This window comes from Phalangium opilio, unplaced genomic scaffold (assembly GCF_054372755.1).
Source record: "Phalangium opilio isolate 3A_F unplaced genomic scaffold, DU_Popi_V2 ptg000081l_1, whole genome shotgun sequence".
Classification (NCBI taxonomy): Eukaryota; Metazoa; Arthropoda; class Arachnida; order Opiliones; family Phalangiidae; genus Phalangium; species Phalangium opilio.
The window spans coordinates 1952232-1975548 of record NW_028324188.1 but is presented as its reverse complement, the minus strand read 5'-3'; the positions used below and the strand labels follow the sequence as shown (position 1 = coordinate 1975548).

The 23317-nt window shown below is 38.4% G+C and overlaps 3 protein-coding genes across 9 annotated transcripts in view; 1 reads left to right on the top strand and 2 right to left on the bottom strand.

Annotated features, from left to right (window-relative positions):
• Window positions 1-629: 629 nt before the first annotated feature.
• On the top strand, window positions 630-2399 carry LOC149653911 (protein trapped in endoderm-1-like). Of its 3 annotated transcripts, none has more exons than XM_089846879.1 (5): window positions 630-1055; window positions 1117-1314; window positions 1378-1404; window positions 1468-1824; window positions 1887-2399. In XM_089846879.1, the coding sequence occupies exons 1-5, from the start codon at window positions 895-897 to the stop codon at window positions 2218-2220; spliced, it is 1077 nt and encodes a 358-aa protein (XP_089703005.1). In that variant the 5' UTR covers window positions 630-894; the 3' UTR covers window positions 2221-2399. The 3 variants fall into 3 exon arrangements, with proteins under 3 accessions (XP_089703005.1, XP_089703002.1, XP_089703004.1); XM_089846878.1 differs by having other exon boundaries at window positions 636-773; window positions 844-1055; window positions 1378-1824; XM_089846876.1 differs by having other exon boundaries at window positions 632-1055; window positions 1378-1824.
• A 5988-nt stretch (window positions 2400-8387) lies between these two features.
• On the bottom strand, window positions 8388-17109 carry LOC149653910 (uncharacterized). Its single transcript, XM_089846873.1, has 10 exons — window positions 16673-17109; window positions 15414-16574; window positions 14401-14700; window positions 12661-13008; window positions 12304-12562; window positions 11974-12234; window positions 11375-11536; window positions 11043-11311; window positions 10488-10820; window positions 8388-9814 (listed from the first exon to the last, which is right to left on the bottom strand). The coding sequence occupies exons 1-10, from the start codon at window positions 16745-16747 to the stop codon at window positions 8585-8587; spliced, it is 4398 nt and encodes a 1465-aa protein (XP_089702999.1). The 5' UTR covers window positions 16748-17109; the 3' UTR covers window positions 8388-8584.
• A 247-nt stretch (window positions 17110-17356) lies between these two features.
• PlexA (plexin A) overlaps window positions 17357-23317 on the bottom strand; it is a 138817-nt gene continuing 132856 nt past the window's right edge. For all 5 annotated transcript variants that reach the window (XM_089846868.1, XM_089846867.1, XM_089846870.1 and 2 more), the window contains 6 exons: window positions 23029-23219; window positions 22762-22931; window positions 21949-22161; window positions 21780-21855; window positions 21287-21361; window positions 17357-21179 (listed from right to left, as the gene is read on the bottom strand). In XM_089846868.1, coding sequence (XP_089702994.1) covers window positions 21078-21179; window positions 21287-21361; window positions 21780-21855; window positions 21949-22161; window positions 22762-22931; window positions 23029-23219 — 827 coding nt within the window. In that variant the 3' untranslated portion in view covers window positions 17357-21077. The remainder of the gene's footprint in view (window positions 21180-21286; window positions 21362-21779; window positions 21856-21948; window positions 22162-22761; window positions 22932-23028; window positions 23220-23317) is intronic.

Genomic DNA, 23317 nt, shown 5'->3' with positions numbered 1-23317 from the left:
TGGGTTTTTTTTTTGTTGTTGCGCGTTTCTGAGATATCTTAATAACAGACGCGAGGGGAGGGGAGGGACAGAGTTTTCTCTCCCCCACCCTTCATCCTCTCCGTGTCGTTTCCGATGACACTGCGGGCCATGTGCTTTACTTACTCCTCTCGTCTGACACGCGGAAACGACACAACCACTAGCTTCCCCATCCTCCCTCATGTCCTCAAGGGACAGTCTCACCTACACACGCCTCTATCATTACCACCCGAACCATCAAACGAAACGACCAAAGTACAAAACAACTGTTGTTAAAATAAACGTTACGGATCCAAAGTCGGTATAGGAGCTGGATACGTAATGGAAGTTAGTTACTTGTCCTTTAAAACGATCCTAGAACTCTGAGAAAATGAAAACGAGTGGCAAAGTAATTTGAGAAGGACTGTTTTTCATTTCATTCCCGTTTTTTCTTACTTTCTGTTTTCTTGGCGCGGTCTAGGCCTTGCTACGAAGCTAAAGTAAAAAGTTAACTGATAAGGGGAATCTTTGTTATAGTTTGAGTGCGTGGGTTGGTCCTCTCCCTAGTCCGTTGGGAGGGTGGGTTGAAGGGTCCCCTTTTACGCGACTTACATTCCAAAGCAGTGCGCGATTGTTAAATTAAATCTGAAGAGACAAACGACGAGGCTCTGCGCTCGCTGCCTCTACAATTTTAGTTGATTAATTTATTAGGAAACATCTCTCGAAATGGATTTTAACGCGACTTAGAGAGAGGAGAAGAACGACGTCTTTAAATTGTACGTCAGTGTTGTTTGGTGGTTGAAGTTATTGTTCGTGAAATTGGACTAAACGTCTGCGCGATCATAGGTAAGTGTATTCGGGCCATGACGTAACGCCGGAAGTGTCCAGGAACGAACAATGTCCCACGAGACGCGAGACGAAGGGGGAACGGAGGAAGCGTTGTTCTATCCACCGGGTGTCAGTGTTTTCGGGGCTGTTTGCAGTCTGCTCTTCATGGTGGTTGGTGTGACGGGAAATGCAGTTACGGTCGTGGCTTTGACTAGATGCGCTAAACTCAGGTAAAGATTCGAGTACTCAATTCCCGCGTCTGGATTAATTATAATGGGTAAATGTAATTAGGAACGCGACGACGGCCTTTGTCGTCTCATTGTGCGTAGCCGACTTGTTGTTTTGCGGCCTAAACTTGCCCTTAACGGCGTCTCGTTTCATTCATCGTCAATGGGTTCTGGGTGACACGCTATGCCGTTTGTTTCCGTTTTTCTTCTACGGTAACGTGGCCGCTTCCCTCATGTCCATGACGGCCATTACCGTCAACAGGTAAGCCGGACTGGCAAGCTCTAATAGAAAGCGCTCTAATAGAACTGACCCCCCGGTCTTTAGATACATCTTAATCAACCATTACTTATGGTACGACCGAGTGTACCGTCGTCGCTACGTCATACCGATGATCGTCTCCTATTGGTTGTTTAGTTTCGGTATCATGGTACCTCCCTTGTTGGGTGTTTGGGGTCGATTAGGTTATCACCGGGAAACCTTTTCATGCACCATTCTCAAAGTGGACGGCAAGTCGCCCAAGAAGTTTCTCTTCGTCCTGGGGTTCTTGTTGCCGTGTTTGGTCATCATCGCCTCGTACTCACGCGTCTTCTACAAGGTTTACCGTTCCAGTCGGACCGTGGCCGCTCATTCTCCGCCTCCTAACGGAACCAATCGACCAAGACCTCTTGGCCGGGACGAGCTTCGTTTGACGCGCTTGATGTTGATCATATTCTGCTCGTTCCTCATTTGTTTTTTGCCACTCATGATCGTCAATGTCTTTGACAATGTTGGGTAAGGTACTCTCCGAGCTAATTCCCGACGCCTTCCTATAATTACGAGTCTCTGGTCTTCAGGAACGCGGCGCTTCACGTCGCGGCCTCCGTCTTAGCGTGGATGTCCTCCTGCATTAACCCGATTATCTACGCCGTCATCAACCGTCAGTATCGACAAGCTTACGTCAAGTTATTGTGCCGTCGACGAAGAGGAGGTGGTGGCCAAAGTTGCGTGGCTAAATCGACCGTCTCCACGGCTTCAAAGTCGGCTTCCGGTTCAACTTCCTGTTGTCCCAGTTCAGGATCCGTGTCCAGGACGGTCGTCTTGGAGCTTTTTAACTTTGGCAACGGGGTCAAGAGTCCAGAGGTCTCCGCCCGCAAGCCCTCACCACCGACAGATCAAGTTCAACTCTGAAGAAAAACTAAACAAGAGGTGATCGAACTTTGAAATGACTCTACTTCCATAATCAGAATTTTCGGGTCAAATAAAAAGAAAAACCCATTTCATTTCGTTTACATCCGTTTTTACAAATTGTACTTTTTACTCGATTGTTGCATTTTTCTTTTAAATAAAAAGAAAGACTATAATCCAAATTGATTGAACATTTCAATTAGGTACCTAATAATTAACCAGAATGCAATGGATTTTTATCAGGTAAACTGTTCTTACTGAATAAAATCAACGAAATTCAGCCGGGACACCAAATAAAGTGAATCAATTTAAGTTATAATGTAATTTAGAGGGTGGGATAGCTAAACGATTGAGAGGGTGGGTTCGTTTAGCTTCGTTTAGCTTCGCTTAGCTTCGTTTAGCTTCGTTTAGCTTAGCTTAGCTTCGTTTAGCTTCGTTTAGCTTCGCTTAGCTTCGTTTAGCTTCGTTTAGCTTCGTTTAGCTTCGCTTAGCTTCGTTTAGCTTCGTTTAGCTTAGCTTCGTTTAGCTTCGTTTAGCTTAGCTTCATTTAGCTTCGTTTAGCTTCGTTTAGCTTCGCTTAGCTTCGTTTAGCTTCGTTTAGCTTCGCTAAGCTTCGTTTAGCTTCGTTTAGCTTCGTTTAGCTTAGCTTCGTTTAGCTTCGTTTAGCTTAGCTTCGTTTAGCTTCGTTTAGCTTCGCTTAGCTTCGTTTAGCTTCGTTTAGCTTCGTTTAGCTTCGCTTAGCTTCGTTTAGCTTCGTTTAGCTTAGCTTAGCTTCGTTTAGCTTCGTTTAGCTTCGCTTAGCTTCGCTTAGCTTCGTTTAGCTTCGTTTAGCTTCGCTAAGCTTCGTTTAGCTTCGTTTAGCTTCGTTTAGCTTCGCTTAGCCTCGTTTAGCTTCGTTTAGCTTCGCTAAGCTTCGTTTAGCTTCGTTTAGCTTCGTTTAGCTTCGCTTAGCTTCGTTTAGCTTCGTTTAGCTTCGTTTAGCTTCGTTTAGCTTCGCTTAGCTTCGTTTAGCTTCGTTTAGCTTAGCTTAGCTTCGTTTAGCTTCGTTTAGCTTCGCTTAGCTTCATTTAGCTTCGCTAAGCTTCGTTTAGCTTCGTTTAGCTTCGTTTAGCTTAGCTTCATTTAGCTTCGTTTAGCTTCGTTTAGCTTAGCTTCGTTTAGCTTCGTTTAGCTTAGCTTCGTTTAGCTTCGTTTAGCTTAGCTTCGTTTAGCTTCGTTTAGCTTCGCTTAGCTTCGTTTAGCTTCGTTTAGCTTCGCTTAGCTTCGTTTAGCTTCGTTTAGCATCGTTTAGCTTCGTTTAGCTTCGTTTAGCTTCGCTTAGCTTCGTTTAGCTTCGTTTAGCTTAGCTTAGCTTCGTTTAGCTTCGTTTAGCTTCGCTTAGCTTCGTTTAGCTTCGTTTAGCTTAGCTTAGCTTCGTTTAGCTTCGTTTAGCTTCGTTTAGCTTCGTTTAGCTTCGCTTAGCTTCGTTTAGCTTCGTTTAGCTTCGTTTAGCTTCGTTTAGCTTCGCTTAGCTTCGTTTAGCTTCGTTTAGCTCAGCTTAGCTTCGTTTAGCTTCGTTTAGCTTCGCTTAGCTTCGTTTAGCTTCGCTAAGCTTCGTTTAGCTTAGCTTCGTTTAGCTTCGTTTAGCTTAGCTTCATTTAGCTTCGTTTAGCTTCGTTTAGCTTAGCTTCGTTTAGCTTCGTTTAGCTTAGCTTCGTTTAGCTTCGTTTAGCTTAGCTTCGTTTAGCTTCGTTTAGCTTCGTTTGGCTTCGTTTAGCTTCGCTTAGCTTCGTTTAGCTTCGTTTAGCTTAGCTTAGCTTCGTTTAGCTTCGTTTAGCTTCGCTTAGCTTCGTTTAGCTTCGTTTAGCTTCGCTAAGCTTCGTTTAGCTTCGTTTAGCTTCGTTTAGCTTCGTTTAGCTTAGCTTCGTTTAGCTTCGTTTAGCTTAGCTTCGTTTAGCTTCGTTTAGCTTAGCTTCGTTTAGCTTCGTTTAGCTTCGTTTAGCTTCGCTTAGCTTCGTTTAGCTTCGTTTAGCTTCGTTTAGCTTCGCTTAGCTTCGTTTAGCTTCGTTTAGCATCGTTTAGCTTCGTTTAGCTTCGTTTAGCTTCGTTTAGCTTCGTTTAGCTTCGTTTAGCTTCGCTTAGCTTCGTTTAGCTTCGTTTAGCTTCGTTTAGCTTCGTTTAACTTCGTTTAGCTTCGTTTAGCTTCGTTTAGCTTCGCTAAGCTTCGTTTAGCTTCGTTTAGCTTCGTTTAGCTTCGCTAAGCTTCGTTTAGCTTCGTTTAGCTTAGCTTCGTTTAGCTTCGTTTAGCTTCGTTTAACTTCGTTTAGCTTCGTTTAGCTTCGTTTAACTTCGTTTAGCTTCGTTTAGCTTCGTTTAGCTTCGCTAAGCTTCGTTTAGCTTCGTTTAGCTTAGCTTCGTTTAGCTTAGCTTCGTTTAGCTTCGTTTAGCTTCGTTTAGCTTCGCTTAGCTTCGTTTAGCTTCGTTTAGCTTAGCTTCGTTTAGCATCGTTTAGCTTCGTTTAGCTTAGCTTCGTTTAGCTTCGTTTAGCTTCGCTTAGCTTCGTTTAGCTTCGTTTAGCTTCGTTTAGCTTCGCTAAGCTTCGTTTAGCTTCGTTTAGCTTCGTTTAGTTTAGCTTCGTTTAGCTTCGTTTAGCTTAGCTTCGTTTAGCTTCGTTTAGCTTCGTTTAGCTTCGTTTAGCTTCGTTTAGCTTCGCTTAGCTTCGTTTAGCTTCGTTTAGCTTCGCTTAGCTTCGTTTAGCTTCGTTTAGCTTCGTTTAGCTTCGTTTCGCTTCGCTTAGCTTCGTTTAGCTTCGTTTCGCTTCGTTTAGCTTCGTTTAGCTTCGCTTAGCTTCGTTTAGCTTCGTTTAGCTTCGCTTAGCTTCGTTTAGCTTCGTTTTGCTTCGTTTAGCTTCGCTAAGCTTCGTTTAGCTTCGTTTAGCTTCGTTTAGCTTAGCTTCGTTTAGCTTCGTTTAGCTTCGTTTAGCTTCGTTTAACTTCGCTTAGCTTCGTTTAGCTTCGTTTAGCTTCGCTTAGCTTCGTTTAGCTTCGTTTAGCTTCGTTTAGCTTCGTTTAGCTTCGTTTAGCTTCGTTTAACTTCGTTTAGCTTCGTTTAGCTTCGTTTAGCTTCGCTAAGCTTCGTTTAGCTTCGTTTAGCTTCGCTAAGCTTCGTTTAGCTTCGTTTAGCTTAGCTTCGTTTAGCTTCGTTTAGCTTCGTTTAACTTCGTTTAGCTTCGTTTAGCTTCGTTTAGCTTCGCTAAGCTTCGTTTAGCTTCGTTTAGCTTAGCTTCGTTTAGCTTCGTTTAGCTTCGCTTAGCTTCGTTTAGCTTCGTTTAGCTTAGCTTCGTTTAGCATCGTTTAGCTTCGTTTAGCTTAGCTTCGTTTAGCTTCGTTTAGCTTCGCTTAGCTTCGTTTAGCTTCGTTTAGCTTCGCTAAGCTTCGTTTAGCTTCGTTTAGCTTCGTTTAGTTTAGCTTCGTTTAGCTTCGTTTAGCTTAGCTTCGTTTAGCTTCGTTTAGCTTCGTTTAGCTTCGCTTAGCTTCGTTTAGCTTCGTTTAGCTTCGCTTAGCTTCGTTTAGCTTCGTTTAGCTTCGTTTAGCTTCGCTTAGCTTCGTTTAGCTTCGTTTAGCTTCGTTTAGCTTCGTTTCGCTTCGCTTAGCTTCGTTTAGCTTCGTTTCGCTTCGTTTAGCTTCGTTTAGCTTCGTTTAGCTTCGCTTAGCTTCGTTTAGCTTCGTTTTGCTTCGTTTTGCTTCGTTTAGCTTCGCTAAGCTTCGTTTAGCTTCGTTTAGCTTCGTTTAGCTTAGCTTCGTTTAGCTTCGTTTAGCTTCGTTTAGCTTCGCTTAGCTTCGTTTAGCTTCGTTTAGCTTCGTTTAGCTTCGTTTAGCTTAGCTTAGCTTCGTTTAGCTTCGTTTAGCTTCGCTTAGCTTCGTTTAGCTTCGTTTAGCTTCGCTAAGCTTCGTTTAGCTTCGTTTAGCTTCGTTTAGTTTAGCTTCGTTTAGCTTCGTTTAGCTTAGCTTCGTTTAGCTTCGTTTAGCTTCGTTTAGCTTCCTTTAGCTTCGCTTAGCTTCGTTTAGCTTCGTTTAGCTTCGTTTAGCTTCGTTTAGCTTCGCTAAGCTTCGTTTAGCTTCGTTTAGCTTCGTTTAGCTTAGCTTCGTTTAGCTTCGTTTAGCTTCGTTTAGCTTCGTTTAGCTTCGCTTAGCTTCGTTTAGCTTCGTTTAGCTTCGTTTAGCTTAGCTTAGCTTCGTTTAGCTTCGCTTAGCTTCGTTTAGCTTCGTTTAGCTTCGCTAAGCTTCGTTTAGCTTCGTTTAGCTTAGCTTCGTTTAGCTTCGTTTAGCTTAGCTTCGTTTAGCTTCGTTTAGCTTCGTTTAGCTTCGCTTAGCTTCGTTTAGCTTCGTTTAGCTTCGCTTAGCTTCGTTTAGCTTCGTTTAGCTTCGTTTAGCATAGCATAGCTTAACTTAGCTTAGCTTAGCTTAGCATAGCTTAGCATAGCTTAGCTTAGCTTATCATAGCATAGCTTAGCTTAGCTTAGCTAAGCATAGCATAGCTTAGCTTAGCTTAGCATAGCTTAGCTTAGCTTAGCTTAGCTTAGCTTAGCATAGCATAGCTTAGCTTAGCTTAGCTTAGCATAGCATTGCTTAGCTTAGCTTAGCATAGCTTAGCTTAGCATAGCTTAGCTTAGCTTAGCATAGCATAGCTTAGCTTAGCATAGCATATGACGTCATGGCACGTCACCGGATATGACGTCATGTCACGTGACCGAGTCTGATTAATCCGTTCACTACCACATGTAAACGAAATCACACAGCATTAAGGTAAATACTTTAGTTTGTGCCTTTTTGCGTGACTTCTACGTCAATGTACTTTGCCTAAAATCATTCATTATAGCGTTGATGCTGTCTTCAAAGTTTTCATTGATTAAAGTCATTTATTCTGAGTGTTTATTAAGAGTGTGTCATGTAAACATATTCGGTTCATGTTGAGAAAGCACTTTAATCATACTCTAATTCAGAGGTTACGAATCAAGTTGCTATACCTTAGCACTAAATATAATTTGTAAGCTTACGATTAAAAATAAATAAATATACTTATAAATATTAATGCAATATTTTATTTCGAAATATATAACTTTTGATACATTTGGATTTATTAAAAATTAATAATTAAAATACTTTCTAAAATGTGTAATCAATCATTATAACTTTGATACTGTATGCAAAATTTCAATGGTTAAAGTCATTTATTCCGTTTATTGAGAGTGTGTCATGTCAACATATTCGACTCAACTGTTCCGTTATGGACTTTTGATATAGTGGATCTTGTACTTCAAACTAGAGCAGGCAAAGGCGTCCGGTGCTTCCCGTTGGTGTTTGCTTACAGCGTAAAAACAGAATAAAACATAATAATACAGTATAAAAACACAGTTAAACAGTAATACAGCATAAAAATACAATAAAACAGCATAGAGCACAATTACAGCATAAAAACACAGTAAAACAGTAATACAGCATAAAAATACAATAAAACAGCGTAGAGCACAATTACAGCATAAAAACACAATAAAACAGAATAAAACACAATAACAGCATAAAAACACAATAAAACAGCATCGTTTAGCTAACCCACCCTCTCATTCGTTTAGCTAACCCACCCTTTCATTCGTTTAGCAAACCCACCTTCTCACTCGTCTAGCTAACCCACCCTGTCACTCGTTTAGTTAACCCACCCTGTCACTCGTTTAGCTAACCCAAACTGTCACTCGTCTAGCTAACCCACCCTCTCACTCGTCTAGCTAACCCACCATCTCACTCGTCTAGCTAACCCACCCTCTCAGTCTTTTAGCTCTCACTCGTTTGGCTAACCCACCATCTCACTCGTTTGGCTAACCCACCATCTCACTCGTTTAGCCAACCCCTCCTCTCATTCGTTTAGCTAACCCCTGATCCTCAGTCGTTTAGCTAACACACCCTCTCATTCGTTTAGCTTGACCTTTTTCGCGTCAAAAACGACCTTTTTGGACTACTTCGCAATGAATGACCTATTTTGACCTAAAAATAAAGTTTTCCACTTACCAGGCATCAATTACCCCGCGCAGGCAGTAGTGAAGGTGAAGTTGGGTTGGCGCGAGCCGACATCACACCATTATAACCAAGGTATTTCAATTGGCAAGTATTCCATTCACTTAACTTAAGAAGACCAACTTTTTAATTAACAAAAATAGTAAATCGTTTTTATTTCATAATAAAAGTAAAGGTACATGGTATCATATCATATATTGGCACGTATTTTGATAGTTTAAAAGTGTTCAGCGAGAGTCGATCGCGTTATCAGTTGCCATGGTAGCTCGCGACAATGCGGCGACTTCCGGAACCCTTTAACGTCATAAGAACATTGAAATTCATATCTCTTCTTCCAATTTCTCCGCTTCTTTGGTGAGATAATCCTCTAGGAACCTAATATTGGTGATGGTACCAGTGGCCGTGATAATGGCGATCTTTTTATCAGTGACGCTTCGAATTTGAACTTCGTCGACGCCGGAAATAGATTTCATTTGCTTCCGTTCTCGAATAAACCCGGTGGTTCTTCCCTTCTCGATGAATTCGATGGGGATCTTGAAGGGTTCCATTTCGACAATGACTCGCGTCTCGACTCCTTCTCCGACGATGCCAAATTCCTCGAACGTATTGTTAACGCTGACGGAATGAATGGCTTGCATGGCGCGGTAACCGAACTGCCTGATGGGACTGTTTAAGAGCTCGCGTTCGTGCAAGAGCAAGTTGGGTTTATCGGAAACGTAGGGTAAGTACGAACAGAACGATAGGAAATCCAGGACAAGTTTTATGGCCTTGTCCTCGACCTGACCCTGACCCTTCTCCTCCTCGACTTTCTTCAAGTAATCGCTAAACAATCGATGCAAAGGCTTAGTATCCGCTAAATATGTTCCCGGTTCGAGTAATCGTTGCGTCTCGGCCCATTTGCGTAGAACTCTGTAGGCCAATTTGGCATTTTCAATTACTTCCTCCGTCAGTCTTCGTCCCCTCGTGGCCAAATTGTAGGCGATTTCTCGGGTTTCGGGACATTCGGGTGGTAACTGGCTGATGACGTGGGCGGTCATCAGGTCGGCGTTCAACTTTTCCACGATAGGGTTGACGGGTTTGAGTTGGCCAAGATTGACTCCGGATTTGTTCTTCTTGATGGCGGCCAAGTACTTCGAGACAACCCATGGAAAACTCAAGATGGTCGAATTGGTATCGCCGTAAGTGACGTAGTACCAGGCCGAGGCTTTCTGTAGTTTCTTCTTGGGGTACAAATGTCTTTCGTCGTTGTTGAGGTTCAATTGGGAGATGGCGACATCGAGATCGTCCTCGAATTCTTCCTCGAACTCTTGTTCGAAATCGGACCATAATTCCTCGACGTATCTGGCCACCAGTTGCCGGATGACGAAGATTTCTTTTTCTAAGAGGCTGCCCCCGTTCACTTTGGTGATGTTTCCGGTTAGAGCCTCGACTTCGTGCTTCAAACCGTACCAGGACAAGAGACTGTTCAAGCGGGCGTTGTAACGTTTACGGGCGTGTTGAGCCGATTCCAAGTATTCTTCCCAACCATCGTAGATGAAACCAGGGTCGATCTAAAGTTCAGTTCAGTTAGTTACTTAAGGGGGGGTTCCTCTATTAGATTGCGGCTATTGCGTGGGAGTCCTTGTTATCCAACAACAATTTATTTTTGCTCGCTTATTATTAAGCCTTTCGCGTAGAAATAACATTATAGAACTACTTACGCACATAAATAACATTATAGAACTACTTACGCACATAAATAACATTATAAAACTACACTTACGCGCAGAAATCATAGAAATAACATCATAAAACTATGTACTTACGTGTAGAAATAACATCATAAAATTAACACTTAAGCATAGAAATAACATCGTAAAAATAAGCGTTTCACGTAAAAATAACATTATAAAACTATATTTACGCTACAAATAACATTAAAAACTATACTTACGCGTAGAAATAACATAATAAAACTACATTTGCGCGTAGAAATAACATTAAAAACTATACTTACGCGTAGAAATAACATTATAAAATTATAAAAGCAAACCTTACGCGCAGAAATAACTTTATAAAACTAAGAGATACGCGCAGAAATAACGTTAAATATTTAAGTCTTACGCGTAGAAATAACATTTCGCAAAGTAATAACATTAAATAGCATTTAAATTTAAATGAAATTGCCATTAAACAAGCGACAAAGAAAGAAAGAATGAAAGAAATAAAGTTGAAGTTACTGACCTTGATATTCTGATAAGCGATGGTATAATTAGCGGTAATCTTCTCGAATTGGCAACAAGTTCGATAAAGAAAGCCGAGAGCCCTCTTTGATTTGTAGCTTTTTCCTTGTCTGTCCATGAAATCGGGAAAGGCTCGAGGTCTTTCCTTGGCATCCATCGTTTTAACTTCCCCCGATTTGGCAAAATCAACGGCGTAGCTGTATTTTTGCGCTAAAGAAGCCGCGATTGGCGAAAAGATCGATTCTTTATCGGAAATTGCCAAATGAGCGTTGGCGATTTTACCAACGATATCGTTTCTCACGTAGCGGATCAAAAAATTAATTATATCGTCTTCCTGTATAAAGTTAAGAGTCTCTCGAAATTAAAAGACACGCCCTTCCAGAATAAAACCGAGCCCCTCAATACCAAGAACACGCCCTTACAGAATAAAACCACGCCCCCTCAAAATTAAAAAACATGCCCTTCCAAAATAAAACCACGCCTCTCAAAATTAAAAAACACGCCCTCCCAGAATAAAGCCACGCCCCCTCAAAATCCCAAGAAATGAATGGCATACCGTTATTTTGCGTTCAACTTGTCTTCCTTGGGGAGTTGGGAAATTCGTTGGTTCTCTGTTGCGACTGAAAAAGAGATTCTGGTCCCAGATGACCGTATACTCGTCCCCGTCAAGGTCGGAACCGGCCATTTCGTCGGGATGGGGTCTCTTGCCTTTTTGCGGGAAAACGATGCAATCGACGACGTGACGTAATTCGGGAACGTCGACCGCTTTAAATATTCTGATATCGCCCGCTTGCATGCAAGGATTTTTCGTGACCATAACTTTGCCTATTCGCGTGTTACGTTGTTAATTAAGGCCTAATTAAATCGATTAAGTTAATTTTTGATTACCCAAAAGTTTTTGAACCCTAGCTTTATTCGTATCAGGGTCAATTGTTGAAAACTGAACAAAAACTTGACCGTATTCTAATTTCTCATATTCGTCCATGACCCCGAACATTGTACGACCTTTTGACATGTCGATTTCGTAACTACACTTAGTTTTAATTTTAGCTGAAATTAAAATTTTATTTTTCGTTGTCAAAGTTTTCCTAGAGACTTAACATTAGCGTCAAATACAATTAAAATAATTAATAACTCCTAATGTAATTAACTTAAAAATAATTTGAAGATAGCAATGTGTTAGCCACGTTTAGGACTATCACTGGTCAAAATTTACTGACCATTGAAAATTCCGTTTTAGAGAAAAACGTATTTTAGTAAAACTAATACCTAACATTAGCGTCAATTATAATTAAAATAATTAATAACTCCTAATCTAATTAACTTAAATATAATTTGAAGATAGAAATGCATTAACCGCGTATAGGACTATCACTGGTCAAAGTTTAGTGACCATTGACCAATCCGTTTTTGAGAAAAACGTATTTTAGTAAAACCAAATCGCAACGCGTCAAATTCAAAAAGGCAAAAAAATTTTTTAAACATACCAATGGTGCTTTTATGGCAATTTAGCAACATAGACCTAAAGAAGGGGTCAACGGTCAATCCGGCCGCGGCTTCGGCCAATTTCTTATACTCTAACCCGGGCAATTGGCAACGGGAACTCAAGTAATTGGCGGCTTTTTCCTCGTCAAGTAACATAACGGTGGCTCTCTTCAACATTTTATCCTGAAGGGAGGCGAATTGGTCGTAGGGGACACCTAACTGATCCAGAATGGAGATCATGGGTCTGTTCAAATAAACGGGCGCTTAAAAGGTAACGCGTATATTAATTTAACTTATCATCCTCTAATTGCTCAATAATTCGTTGTACTGACTGGGTTTATTGTATTTAACGACTTCCAAGTAATAATTCTCGTTTTCGGAGCAAGGAAATTTTTTCATGGACTCTCTGAAGACGATATGTTCGTTGTAAAGATCGGTGTCCAGGAGTAACATGCCTTTATAACCGGCATATCTGATTTGCAAAGCGCACGGTTGTCTATTACCACCGCCGACCTTGATCTTTTCGCAAACGCGATCCAAAAGTTTACGCGAAATTTTACCAATTCCATCCGAAAAACAGTAAATTTTGCCCTTGAAATAGACGTAAAGAGGCCATCAGACATATCCCTGTACGGTCACGCCTACCCCAACAGCAACTGGGGGCGGAAGTGAACCAGCTAGCCACTCACTTTTATTTTGGGGTCCTCTCTCTCGATGTCCTTGACGGTCTTGACGTATTGCCTATTATTGGGTACCAAGATCGTTTCCTCGGTGCTAGTAAAACACTGTCCCATGCGGGCCATGTACTTGGAGACGGTTTTAATCGAGCTAAAATCCCCCATCATTTTACGGATGGTAGCGACGTCATCTTGTTCGTCATCGAGGGCGTACATCCAAACGCTATGATCGTGAAGTTGCGAATTTGACCAACCCAACAGTTCGTACTTTCTAGTGTAAACCTCAAACTGACCACTCATGGGCATTTTTATGGCCGATTCGTGGATTTCTTTCGAACAGAAGTTGGTCATCGCGAGTTTCTAAGACATGGACCACCGTGCAGGCGTTAATTCAAATCTTAATTACTAAAGGCATATCCAGGGTTCATACAACTTTTGGAAAACAAATTTCCCTGAGATTTCCAGGCTTTTCCCCACATACTTCCCTGAATTTTCCAGAGTTACGAGCCTCCAAAGTTTAGTGTAACGCTATTCCTATGGAGGGGGTTGTTTGTTTACGTTTTGCGTAATTACTCATCCCCTGTTTGTCGTAGCCCTAAGTTTTTAGTATGGTTGGATGGGGGACAAATTGGACTATAACATACTCAAAGGACATCCCCGTACCTCTAGTAGAACCAGAGTTACGGGTCTCCAAAGTTGGGTCTAATGCTATTCCTATGGAGGGGGTTGCTTGTTTACGTTTTGCTTAATTACTCGGCCCCTGTTTGTCGTAGCCCCAAGTTTTTAGTATGGTTAGATGGGGGGCAAATTGGACTATAACATACTCAAAGGACATCCCCGTACCTCTAGTAGAACCAGAGTTACGAGCCTCCAAAGTTGGGTCTAATGCTATTCCTATGGAGGGGTTTGTTTGTTTACGTTTTGCTTAAATACTCGGCCCCTGCTTGTCGTAGCTCTAAGTTTTTAGTATGGTTAGATGGGAGACAAATTGGACTATAACATACTCAACGGACATCCCCGTACCTCTAGTAGAACCAGAGTTACGAGCCTCCAAAGTTGGGTCTAATGCTATTCCTATGGAGGGGGTTGTTTGTTTACGTTTTGCTTAATTACTCGGCCCCTGTTTGTCGTAGCCCCAAGTTTTTAGTATGGTTAGATGGGAGACAAATTGGACTATAACATACTCAAAGGACATCCCCGTACCTCTAGTAGAACCAGAGTTACGAGCCTCCAAAGTTGGGTCTAATGCTATTCCTATGGAGGGGGTTGTTTGTTTACGTTTTGCTCAATTACTCGGCCTCTGTTTGTCGCAGCGCTAAGTTTTTAGTATGGTTGGATGGGGGACAAATTGGACTATAACATACTCAAAAGACATTCCCGTATCTCTAGTAGAAACAGAGTTACGAGCCTCCAAAGTTTATTGTTAAAAATCAAAAGTGGGTTAGCCAAAAGAGTGAAAGGGTGGGTTAGCTAAACGAGTGAAAGGGTGGGTTGTTTGTTTACGTTTATTTCCCTGATTTTTCCAGGTTTTCCCTGTTTTCCAGGTTTGTATGAACCCTGATATCCTACACGGTGTCCTCCAAAAAGGGGAGGGGGTGGGGGTAATTATAGGACCGAATTGGTACAAGAGTCCTATCCCTGACTTATCCAGGTCTCGTACGAACCCTGACAACCATTAAACCCCACTTCGGCCCTATTTGGAGTCCCTTTTTGGAGAACAGTCCGCGTGACTCGCGTGTGTTCATTTCTAACCTGCATATTTTCGTCTCTGAAAGTGACTTTGAGGGCGTAATCGGGTCGGGCCATGCGCAGTACGCGGTTACTGAACATGATTTCGGGTGGCATGAAGATGGTTTGGGTCGGCGTCAAAATGACGCGTCGAATCATTTCAGTGTTGCGCGGTTTCTTCAAGAGGGTGACGTCAATTCGCGATTCGTCCGAGACGTAGTAATCGAAGAGCGTTATTAAAACGCCGAAATAGTTTAATAATGTTCCGTCGTAAAGAAGATACAGGGTTTTGGTTAAGGCGGCTTCCAGACATCGAGGGTTCATCTGATTTTATTACAGTTGCGTTATTTTAGTATTATTAACAAGTAGCTTATAACAAGGGTTGCCACAATTTGAATTCTCAAATTCCCCCTGACTATAAAACTGAAATTTTAGGTCTACTTTTAAAATTTCCCCGACTTTTTAGCCTATTTTTAAAAACAATGACTTTTCCCGGAAATTTTGGCCTATTTTTAAAAACAATGACTTTTCCCGGAAATTTTGGCCTATTTTTAAAAACAATGACTTTTCCCGGAAATTTTGGCCTATTTTAAAAAACAACGTCTTTTCCCGGAAATTTTGGCCTATTTTTAAAAACAATGACTTTTCCCGGAAATTTTGGCCTATTTTTAAAAACAATGACTTTTCCCGGAAATTTTAGCCTATTTTTAAAAACAACGAATTTTCCCGGAAATTTTAGCCTATTTTTTATAAAAACAACGACTGTTCCCAGAAATTTTGGCCTATTTTTAAAAACAACGACTTTTCCCGTAAATTATGGCCTATTTTTTAAAAACAACCACTTCCCCCCCCCCCGGAAATTTTGGTCTATTTTTAAATTTAACCACTTTTCCCTGACTTTATGGCCAGTTTTTTTAATTCCCCCACTTTTTAGGCTTACTTTTCAAATCCCTGACAATTCAATGTTTTCCCTGACCAATGATAACCCAGCGTGAACTCTTCCCAAAAAGAAAAACTATATATTTCCACGAACAAACCTTATGCATTTTCTCCACAGTTCTGTAAAACTTTTGCATATTTTCGGGTCCGATTTGCATTCTGATGACGAAATTTCGTTGCATGATAGCATTGAGCAAATAACCGCAATTAAACGGCAACGAGACGTTATTGCAATCCCCGTAATAATCAGCGGAGAGGTTAAAATAACTCGTAAACTCTGATGGTTCATCGTAATTAAATCCTTCATTCATTAAAACCCAATGAACTGGAATTTTTCCGCAACGTTGATGCATCCTGGAGGCGACTTGATATCCTATAATTCTATCCACGTCAAATTCCAGTTTCAGGATATTTGATTTGCCAAAAACATCTTTGAGGAACTGCGCCTCCTCTTGCTCTATGGTATTATTACTCCATGGCGTTAGAATACGTTCTTTATAAACGAAACCTTGATTTCCGTTATCTTTCCAATCTTTGGGTGGATTTGTATTGAAGGCAAAAGGCGGATGAGTAACTTCCAAGTAGATGACCAAAGATTTGTCAGTCCCTGACATAAAAATCCTTCTAACGCTCGAATATTGGATCTCGATTCTCGTTTTTGATTGGAGGAAATTAATCTCGGCGTATTTGGCATCGTGGAAGAAGTTGGCGATGATTTGGGGGGTGTAACCATGGAAGAACCAGGCGAGTTCTTCCATGGTGTAACGTGCAGTATTGAGGGGAACGTTTGAAGATATAGACTGATGGATTTCCGTATGACTCGGATGTACTAGGGTTCCGAAACTGACGCTTTGCAAAGCGACTTGATCATGCATTGAACGACATAAGTTGTAAAAATATTTGCTATCTTCTACGGACATCCACGGTCTGTATTTAGAGTCAAACTTCTCAAAAGTTTCAACGTTTTGAGTGAAACTTTTGCAAACCGCGAAGTGTCCCTCCAAATCGGGGCGGGTTTTAAGCAAAGATTGGGCTTTGCAAAGTATTTGAAGGTAATAATCGGAATGAATGGCTTTATTTTTGCCATCAACCTCTAACGTTTCGGTTTCGATAAGTTTTAAATCGCGACAATCCATCAAACACGAAATCATATCATCGCGAAGTTTAGGCAAACTAATTTCAGTCTCTTGTTCGTAAAAAGACGTTAACACGAATGTTATTACGTTATCGTTAGTACGATTAGTTAAATTTTGCGAAGGCTGTTAAACAAATTTAGTATTCACAATGTTACCGCACGTTAAAAACACTCGTTTGTTAAAAAAACCCAAAATTAGTAAAACAAAAATGAAACACTTACCATTGCGCTTCTTTTGACACTCGAACCTTGACTAGTTGAAAATAAGTAATTGAAATACTTAAATACTTGTGTCATACTAAATGAAATCTGATACCGAAGTTCATTATAACACCAAGATAACACACAAACACAAACCGTAACTAAACTTTAGCTTCACAACCACAAATCACAATAACATATTGATTTAAATAGCCAAGGCTTAACGCGACACTACTGAAGAAATCCAAACTCTGCCTCCTTATTATCGCTTAGCAAACTTCAAAAATAACTCAGTATCGTAGATAACATCGTCCGGCACCAAATTAAACCAATAATAAAACTAAAAAACACGTAAATTAATAGTTAAAGATAATTATCAATTCCGAGAGCTATGCCGAGAGAGAGAGAGAGCAAGGTCTCTTATCTTATCCTGTTGCCGACTGTAAACGGAGTGATTCTATTGGCTGGTGAAGGCACGTGACTCGTGCCCGGATCCAATCATATCGCTTAGAGTGTTACGCAGTCTCTAGGAAGGAAATTTGAAAATTTCCAAAGCACGTGGCAACGTGGCTGTATTGGAACGCGCGTAAAAAATATGTTAATAGGGTAATGGCAGTCCTCTGCCTTCGACTATATTAAGCTCTATGGGGAATTAACATGGAGTGCCATTAGTCTATAAAAATGGAAAAATGAATAAAAACGAGATTGTTTTTTAGTATGATACTTTTATATATAATTATAGACACGAGTTTGACAACGTTTACAGAAACACCTAAGTTTTTTTTGTCTTTTTTTTTGTATTGTTTTGTCTGACCATATACGGAACATTTTTTGTACAAAAACATTATCACAGTTCAATTTTGGTCACATCTCGAGCTTTTTTTTTTTATAGTGCAACCGTTATTTTTTTATGTTAATTTGTTTTTTTTTTTATCTTTTTAAAATACAACCTTTTCTCGGTGATTATAAAATGTAACCGAAAAAATTAATGGTTTAAAATACTTCAAAAAAACAACAAAATGGACTCTAATTATTAATCAACTTTAGTCTGTACCTAAATTCACAAAAAAATATTTATATATAAAATAAAAAATGGCAAATTGAAATTAAGCGTATATTTTAGTTAATTCTTTTGTTTTTTAGAAAAAGTGCGATAATTTTAATTAAAATTAAAGTACTGATAATTAAGGAATATAATATAATATATTATGGACAATTTTTATTTTTTTTTTGAGCTACGTTTGTTTTTTTTCTTGTATTTCATAATTAATTATGAAACTTCTCGTGTTGGAACTATTTTATTTCTTCTTCTTTTAAGGATTTCCCTGGGATTTTTATTTTAAATTTAATTTAATTTAATTTAATTAAAATTAAAATTAATTTAATTTAAGGGGAATTTTATTTAAATATTATGTTTTAATTATTATTATTATTTTTTTTTTTTTCAAACTTTGACACCCTAGTGATTGTGCACAAGCCATAATTTATTATTAAAAAAATTATAATTAAATGTATTTATTTTTTTTTTGTTTTTTATCTCAAAAAGGGTCCAAATTCTAGTTCTGAAAACCCGCCTTTACCTAAAAATGGACGTTTTTTTTTTTTTTTGGTTTAATAATTTTGCAAAATGTTTTATTTTTTTATTATTTTTTTTTCTAAAAAGGGATCGCGAGTTTGTTATTTTTTGTTTTTTTGTTTTTATGAGATTTATGGAATTGTTGTTTTTTAGCGTAAATTTTGGAAGACAATTAAAATTAAATTATTTTAGGTTGCGAATTAATCAAATTGTTTTTTATTAAATTAAAAATTAAAAAAGGCACGGAAATTTAAATTAAAATTTAAATGTGCGCGTAAAAATAATTAATTTTCTTTTTCACTTTCCCAGATTAAAAATATTTATACCATACGACTATTTTATTTTTTTAATTGTTTTTTTTTTTGAAAAAAATGTTTTTTTATAGGTAGGCACAAAAACTGTTATTAAATTTGTTTTTTACGTTAATATTTTTTTTAGCCGAGATGTAGACAAGACCGTGGTATTAATTTTTTTTTTTGTTTTTTGGTGTTTCTTTAAATATTATGTTCAGTTTGTTTGTTTTTTAGAGAAAAAAACAAGTTTAAAAACGCGAAGTTATTTAAGAAATATTTACTGATTTGAATTAAGCTCAATGAGACCAATGTTTATCCGAAGGTAAATAACAAAAGTTGTTTTTTAGGTCTAATTAAGTTTAATACAAATCAGTAAAAGTTTTAAATACAAAATTCAGATTTTAAACTTGTTTCTAAGCTTTCGTTTTTATTATTTTGTTTTTTTCTATATAGGTGAAATTGACTTAAGTTTTCTTTTGTTTTTTAAGAGTTGTTTTTTGAGGGGGGAATGTTTTTTTGGTTTATTATACGTGGGCAATGTTTCTTTTTTTTAATAGAAAATGCTTGGAAATTGTTTTTTAGATAATATAGGCCTATTCGTATTAATTTTTACCCCATTACACTAACGCTAAAGCCATTTTTGTTTTTTTGTTTTTTAATGTTGTTTTTTATATATATTCAGTTATTCACATTCATTAAAATGATTTATTTCAACATTCACGTCAAATGTTTTTTTGGTTTCTAAAAAGTTGTCGTCACTTAATTTTTAAATACGCGGTTTATGAACTTGTTTTTTAATAGTTTGTTTTTCCGAAACTTGTTTTTTTATTCCCCATTCGAGCACCACTTAATCCGAAACACGTTTGTTTGTTTTTTAAACACATAAACTGTATTTTAAACTCACACACCGAGTTTATTAAACGCGTGGAGTTTGTTTTTTAACCGCGTAATCGGCGCCATTTTGTTTTTTTGTTTTTTTAAATAATCAAAAAGCACACTCTATAAATATTTATAAAAAACGCACTCACAGCATCATCGCACATATTAGAGTTGTTTTTTTCATCTTGTTTCTTAAGGGAGTGAATAGGAAAAGTTGTTTTTTAGGGTTGAAACCTTTTTCCCCGTAAAAAACAATATTGTTTTTTAGGGATTAAAATAAAGAAAACACGGTATTTGTGTTTTTTGTTCGGGCGCAAATTTATTTTTACGGTTTTTTTTTTGTTTTCTTGTATTTTAAACTTGTTTTTTTGGCGTAAATTTCATTTTACATACACGTCAGCGCAAAGTACTTAAAAAAAGTTTGTTATTTATTTATTTAAAAAAACCGAAAATAAAAATTGAACTTAAAATTTTCGGAAATGAAATTGTTGTTTTTTAATATCAAATTTCTTTAAATAGTTTTGTAATTTGTCATTTTTTTAAAAAAATATTGCTAGGAACATTTAAAAACTTGTTGTTATTTTAAGAAAAAGACGCTATAAAATTTCACGCACAGCTTCTTATAATTAAAGACTTCAAAAAACAAATTTACAAGCACCACAATTGTAAAAAACAAAATTGGATTCTTAAGCAAATTAATTTATCTAAACTATGGTTTACCGTTTTAAATCTATTTTAGGTTAAAAATAAAACACGTCTATCGAGTTTTTGGTCGTATTTTAAAACTTAAAACGCGATTTTACCATTTACCGATCGGGGGTCGATAATTTACCCGATCAGCATTAATCATAACCCAATCAGCATTAATCATAACCCGATCAGCATTAATCATAACCCGATCAGCATTAATCATAACCCGATCATGGATTAATCATAACCCGATCATGGATTAATCATAACCCGATCATGGATTAATCATAACCCGATCATGGATTAATCATAACCCGATCATGGATTAATCATAACCCGATCATGGATTAATCATAACCCGATCATGGATTAATCATAACCCAATCATGGATCAATCATAACCCAATCATGGATCAATCATAACCCAATCATGGTCAATCATAACCCGATCATGGTCAATCCGTGCAATTATGATGGCACATTTTTGTAAAGAAAAAAAACCCCTCAATGTTGAACTAAAGCACGCTGTTTGCAACCAATACAACTAAAAATGGTCCTTATTAAGTTTAATTAATTAATTTAATTTAACATTTAAATTTACCGGTACTATTAAAAAGAATTAAAAGAAGGGGGGGGGGGTGCGGATTATTTCCCTTAATTACATAAATTTCGCCTTAATTAGTCGCGCTTGTTACAATTTATTAAACCGTTTAATGGTTTTGCCGTTCACATGTTTCCCTCCCATTTGGTCACAAAGTTTTGTTTGTTTTTTATTTAAAGACTTTTAATTAAGTTACGTAAGTGAAATTGATATTTACCGTTGTTCTGTTTTCAATAATAATCACGAATCACATTTGGTCACGCTTTTTTTACGTTTCGAAGGTGTTTTCCGCGTCACGCGCGCTGTGTCACACACTTGTTCCCGGTGTCACGAACGCGCACTACTTTATAGGGTTTAAACGTTGGCCGTATAGTTGTTGTCATATTGTCACGCTTCCGCCTCTCCCGTCATGATGGCGTTCACTTGCTCAAGTTTATTGGGAAGTTTGTTCTTACACGAAAATTCATCCTCTTCTAACGTTTGCATCAGCTAAAAGACGAAACAAAATGGAAGAAAATACGACGCGAAAACGTTAAAAATTTCATCAAAATGGCTGGAGACAAGGTCAAAGGTCAAATAGGTTTAAAGAAACTTACTTGGTCGTAATACTTAAAGGCGTAACTGTACAAATCAAGGAGAGCTACGTTCGTGTTGAATTCGTGAGCGTGAAGCTGCAAATAATGGGTTATAAAAAAAGAATAAGAATGGTGCCATGATCCCGACTTCAACTACTTAGAGCCAAGGCTTAGATAGTGGGCCATAAAATTAGGCTTAGATAGTAGGTCACAACATTTAGGCTTAGATAGTAGGTCACAACATTTAGGCTTAGATAGTAGGTCACAACATTTAGGCTTAGATAGTAGGTCACAACATTTAGGCTTAGATAGTAAGTAGGCCAAAATATTTAGGCTTAGATAGTAAGTAGGCCAAAACATTTAGGCTTAGATAGTAAGTAGGCCAAAACATTTAGGCTTAGATAGTAAGTAGGCCAAAACATTTAGGCTTAGATAGTAGGCCAAAACATTTAGGCTTAGAAAGTAGACCAAAACATTTAGGCTTAGATAGTAGGCCAAAAATATTTAGGCTTACCCTGGACTCTTCAGCCAACATGGCGTTCATATCTTGATCACTAATGGCAGGCATCATTTTGATATCCTGATAGTATCTGTTTGAATACAAAGTGATAAAAACTCAGTACACGTTAATAAAACAACAGGTTTTTATTGAGTTGTCGGTGGGATGTGGTGGTGGTGCTTACCTTTCGACCCAATCTTTATAAATAGGTATATCTTTTGCATAAAGAAGTTTGCTGCTGGGCGAATCTTTGCCTAAACGATGATCGGAAGTAGAACAAGCGTCCATGAACGTCTGCGCCACCACTGACAAACACGAATCAACGATATTCGACTTGTGAATGTCAAACACGAAATTTGGATTCTTAATCAAATTCACCCAAAACCTCAACGGCAAACTGAAACAAATCACGCGGAAAAATTAACAACACCCATCAAAAAGAGTCTTCTTTCATCTATTTTCGTCTAAAGATGAGAGCTAAGCCTACTTTGATCTATTTTCGTCTAAATAAGAAAGAGCTAAGCCTACTTTGATCTATTTTCGTCTAAATAAGAAAGAGCTAAGCCTACTTAGATCTATTTTCGTCCAAAGCCGAGAGCTAAGCCTACTTTCATCTATTTTCGTCTAAAGATGAGAGCTAAGCCTACTTTGATCTATTTTCGTCTAAAGATGAGAGCTAAGCCTACTTTGATCTATTTTCGTCTAAAGATGAGACCTAAGCCTACTTTGACCTATTTTCGTCCAAATACGAAAGATAAGCCTACTTTGATCTATTTCCGTCTAAAGACGAAAGATCTAAGCCTACTTTGATCTATTTTGTGTAAATATGAGAACTAAGCCTACTTTGACCTATTTTCGTCTAAAGACGAAAGCTAAGCCTACATTGATCTATTTTCGCCTAAATATGAAAGAGCTAAGCCTACTTTGACCTATTATTAGAGAAACGCATCCTTAGCTACTGAAATGTGTTAAGAAGAAGAAGAAGATGGATGCATACCTGTTGGATTTCCATGTATGGACGACTTCAGGATCCGTTATTCCGTGTTGTAGAGCTTGATCGTCCAAGAAATCAAACATGTACTTGATAGCCAAGGGTAACGCGCTTCCCCTGTGAGCTGTACTGAAAATCGTCTCAAAAAGATCGTCCACAAACTTTTGCAACGTTCCCTACACAAAACGAAAAATACCCGCCAAGGCTTAGCGCGTCTTCTAAAACCAACAACAACACCAACACCAATTAAAAATATTAATTAATCTTAATTACTTTCGTGGCGAGTAGACGCGTGAGGTAAATTTCGGAAACCATTTTGTTTCCTCGTTCACCCTCTTTATTATTCTCGTTATCGTGGTGTTTAACCAGATGCCACAATTTGTAACCACCTTCGGGGTCATGGTGTAAAGGTGAAGTGGCTCTACTTAACGGAGGGCTCGTTTTCAGAGAGAAATTTAACGTTTCTACGTAAAATTAAAAAAAAAAACACCCCCGAAATAAACGGAGTTATTAATCTAATTAACATTAAACTAAATTAAATTAAATTAAATTAAAGAGAGTT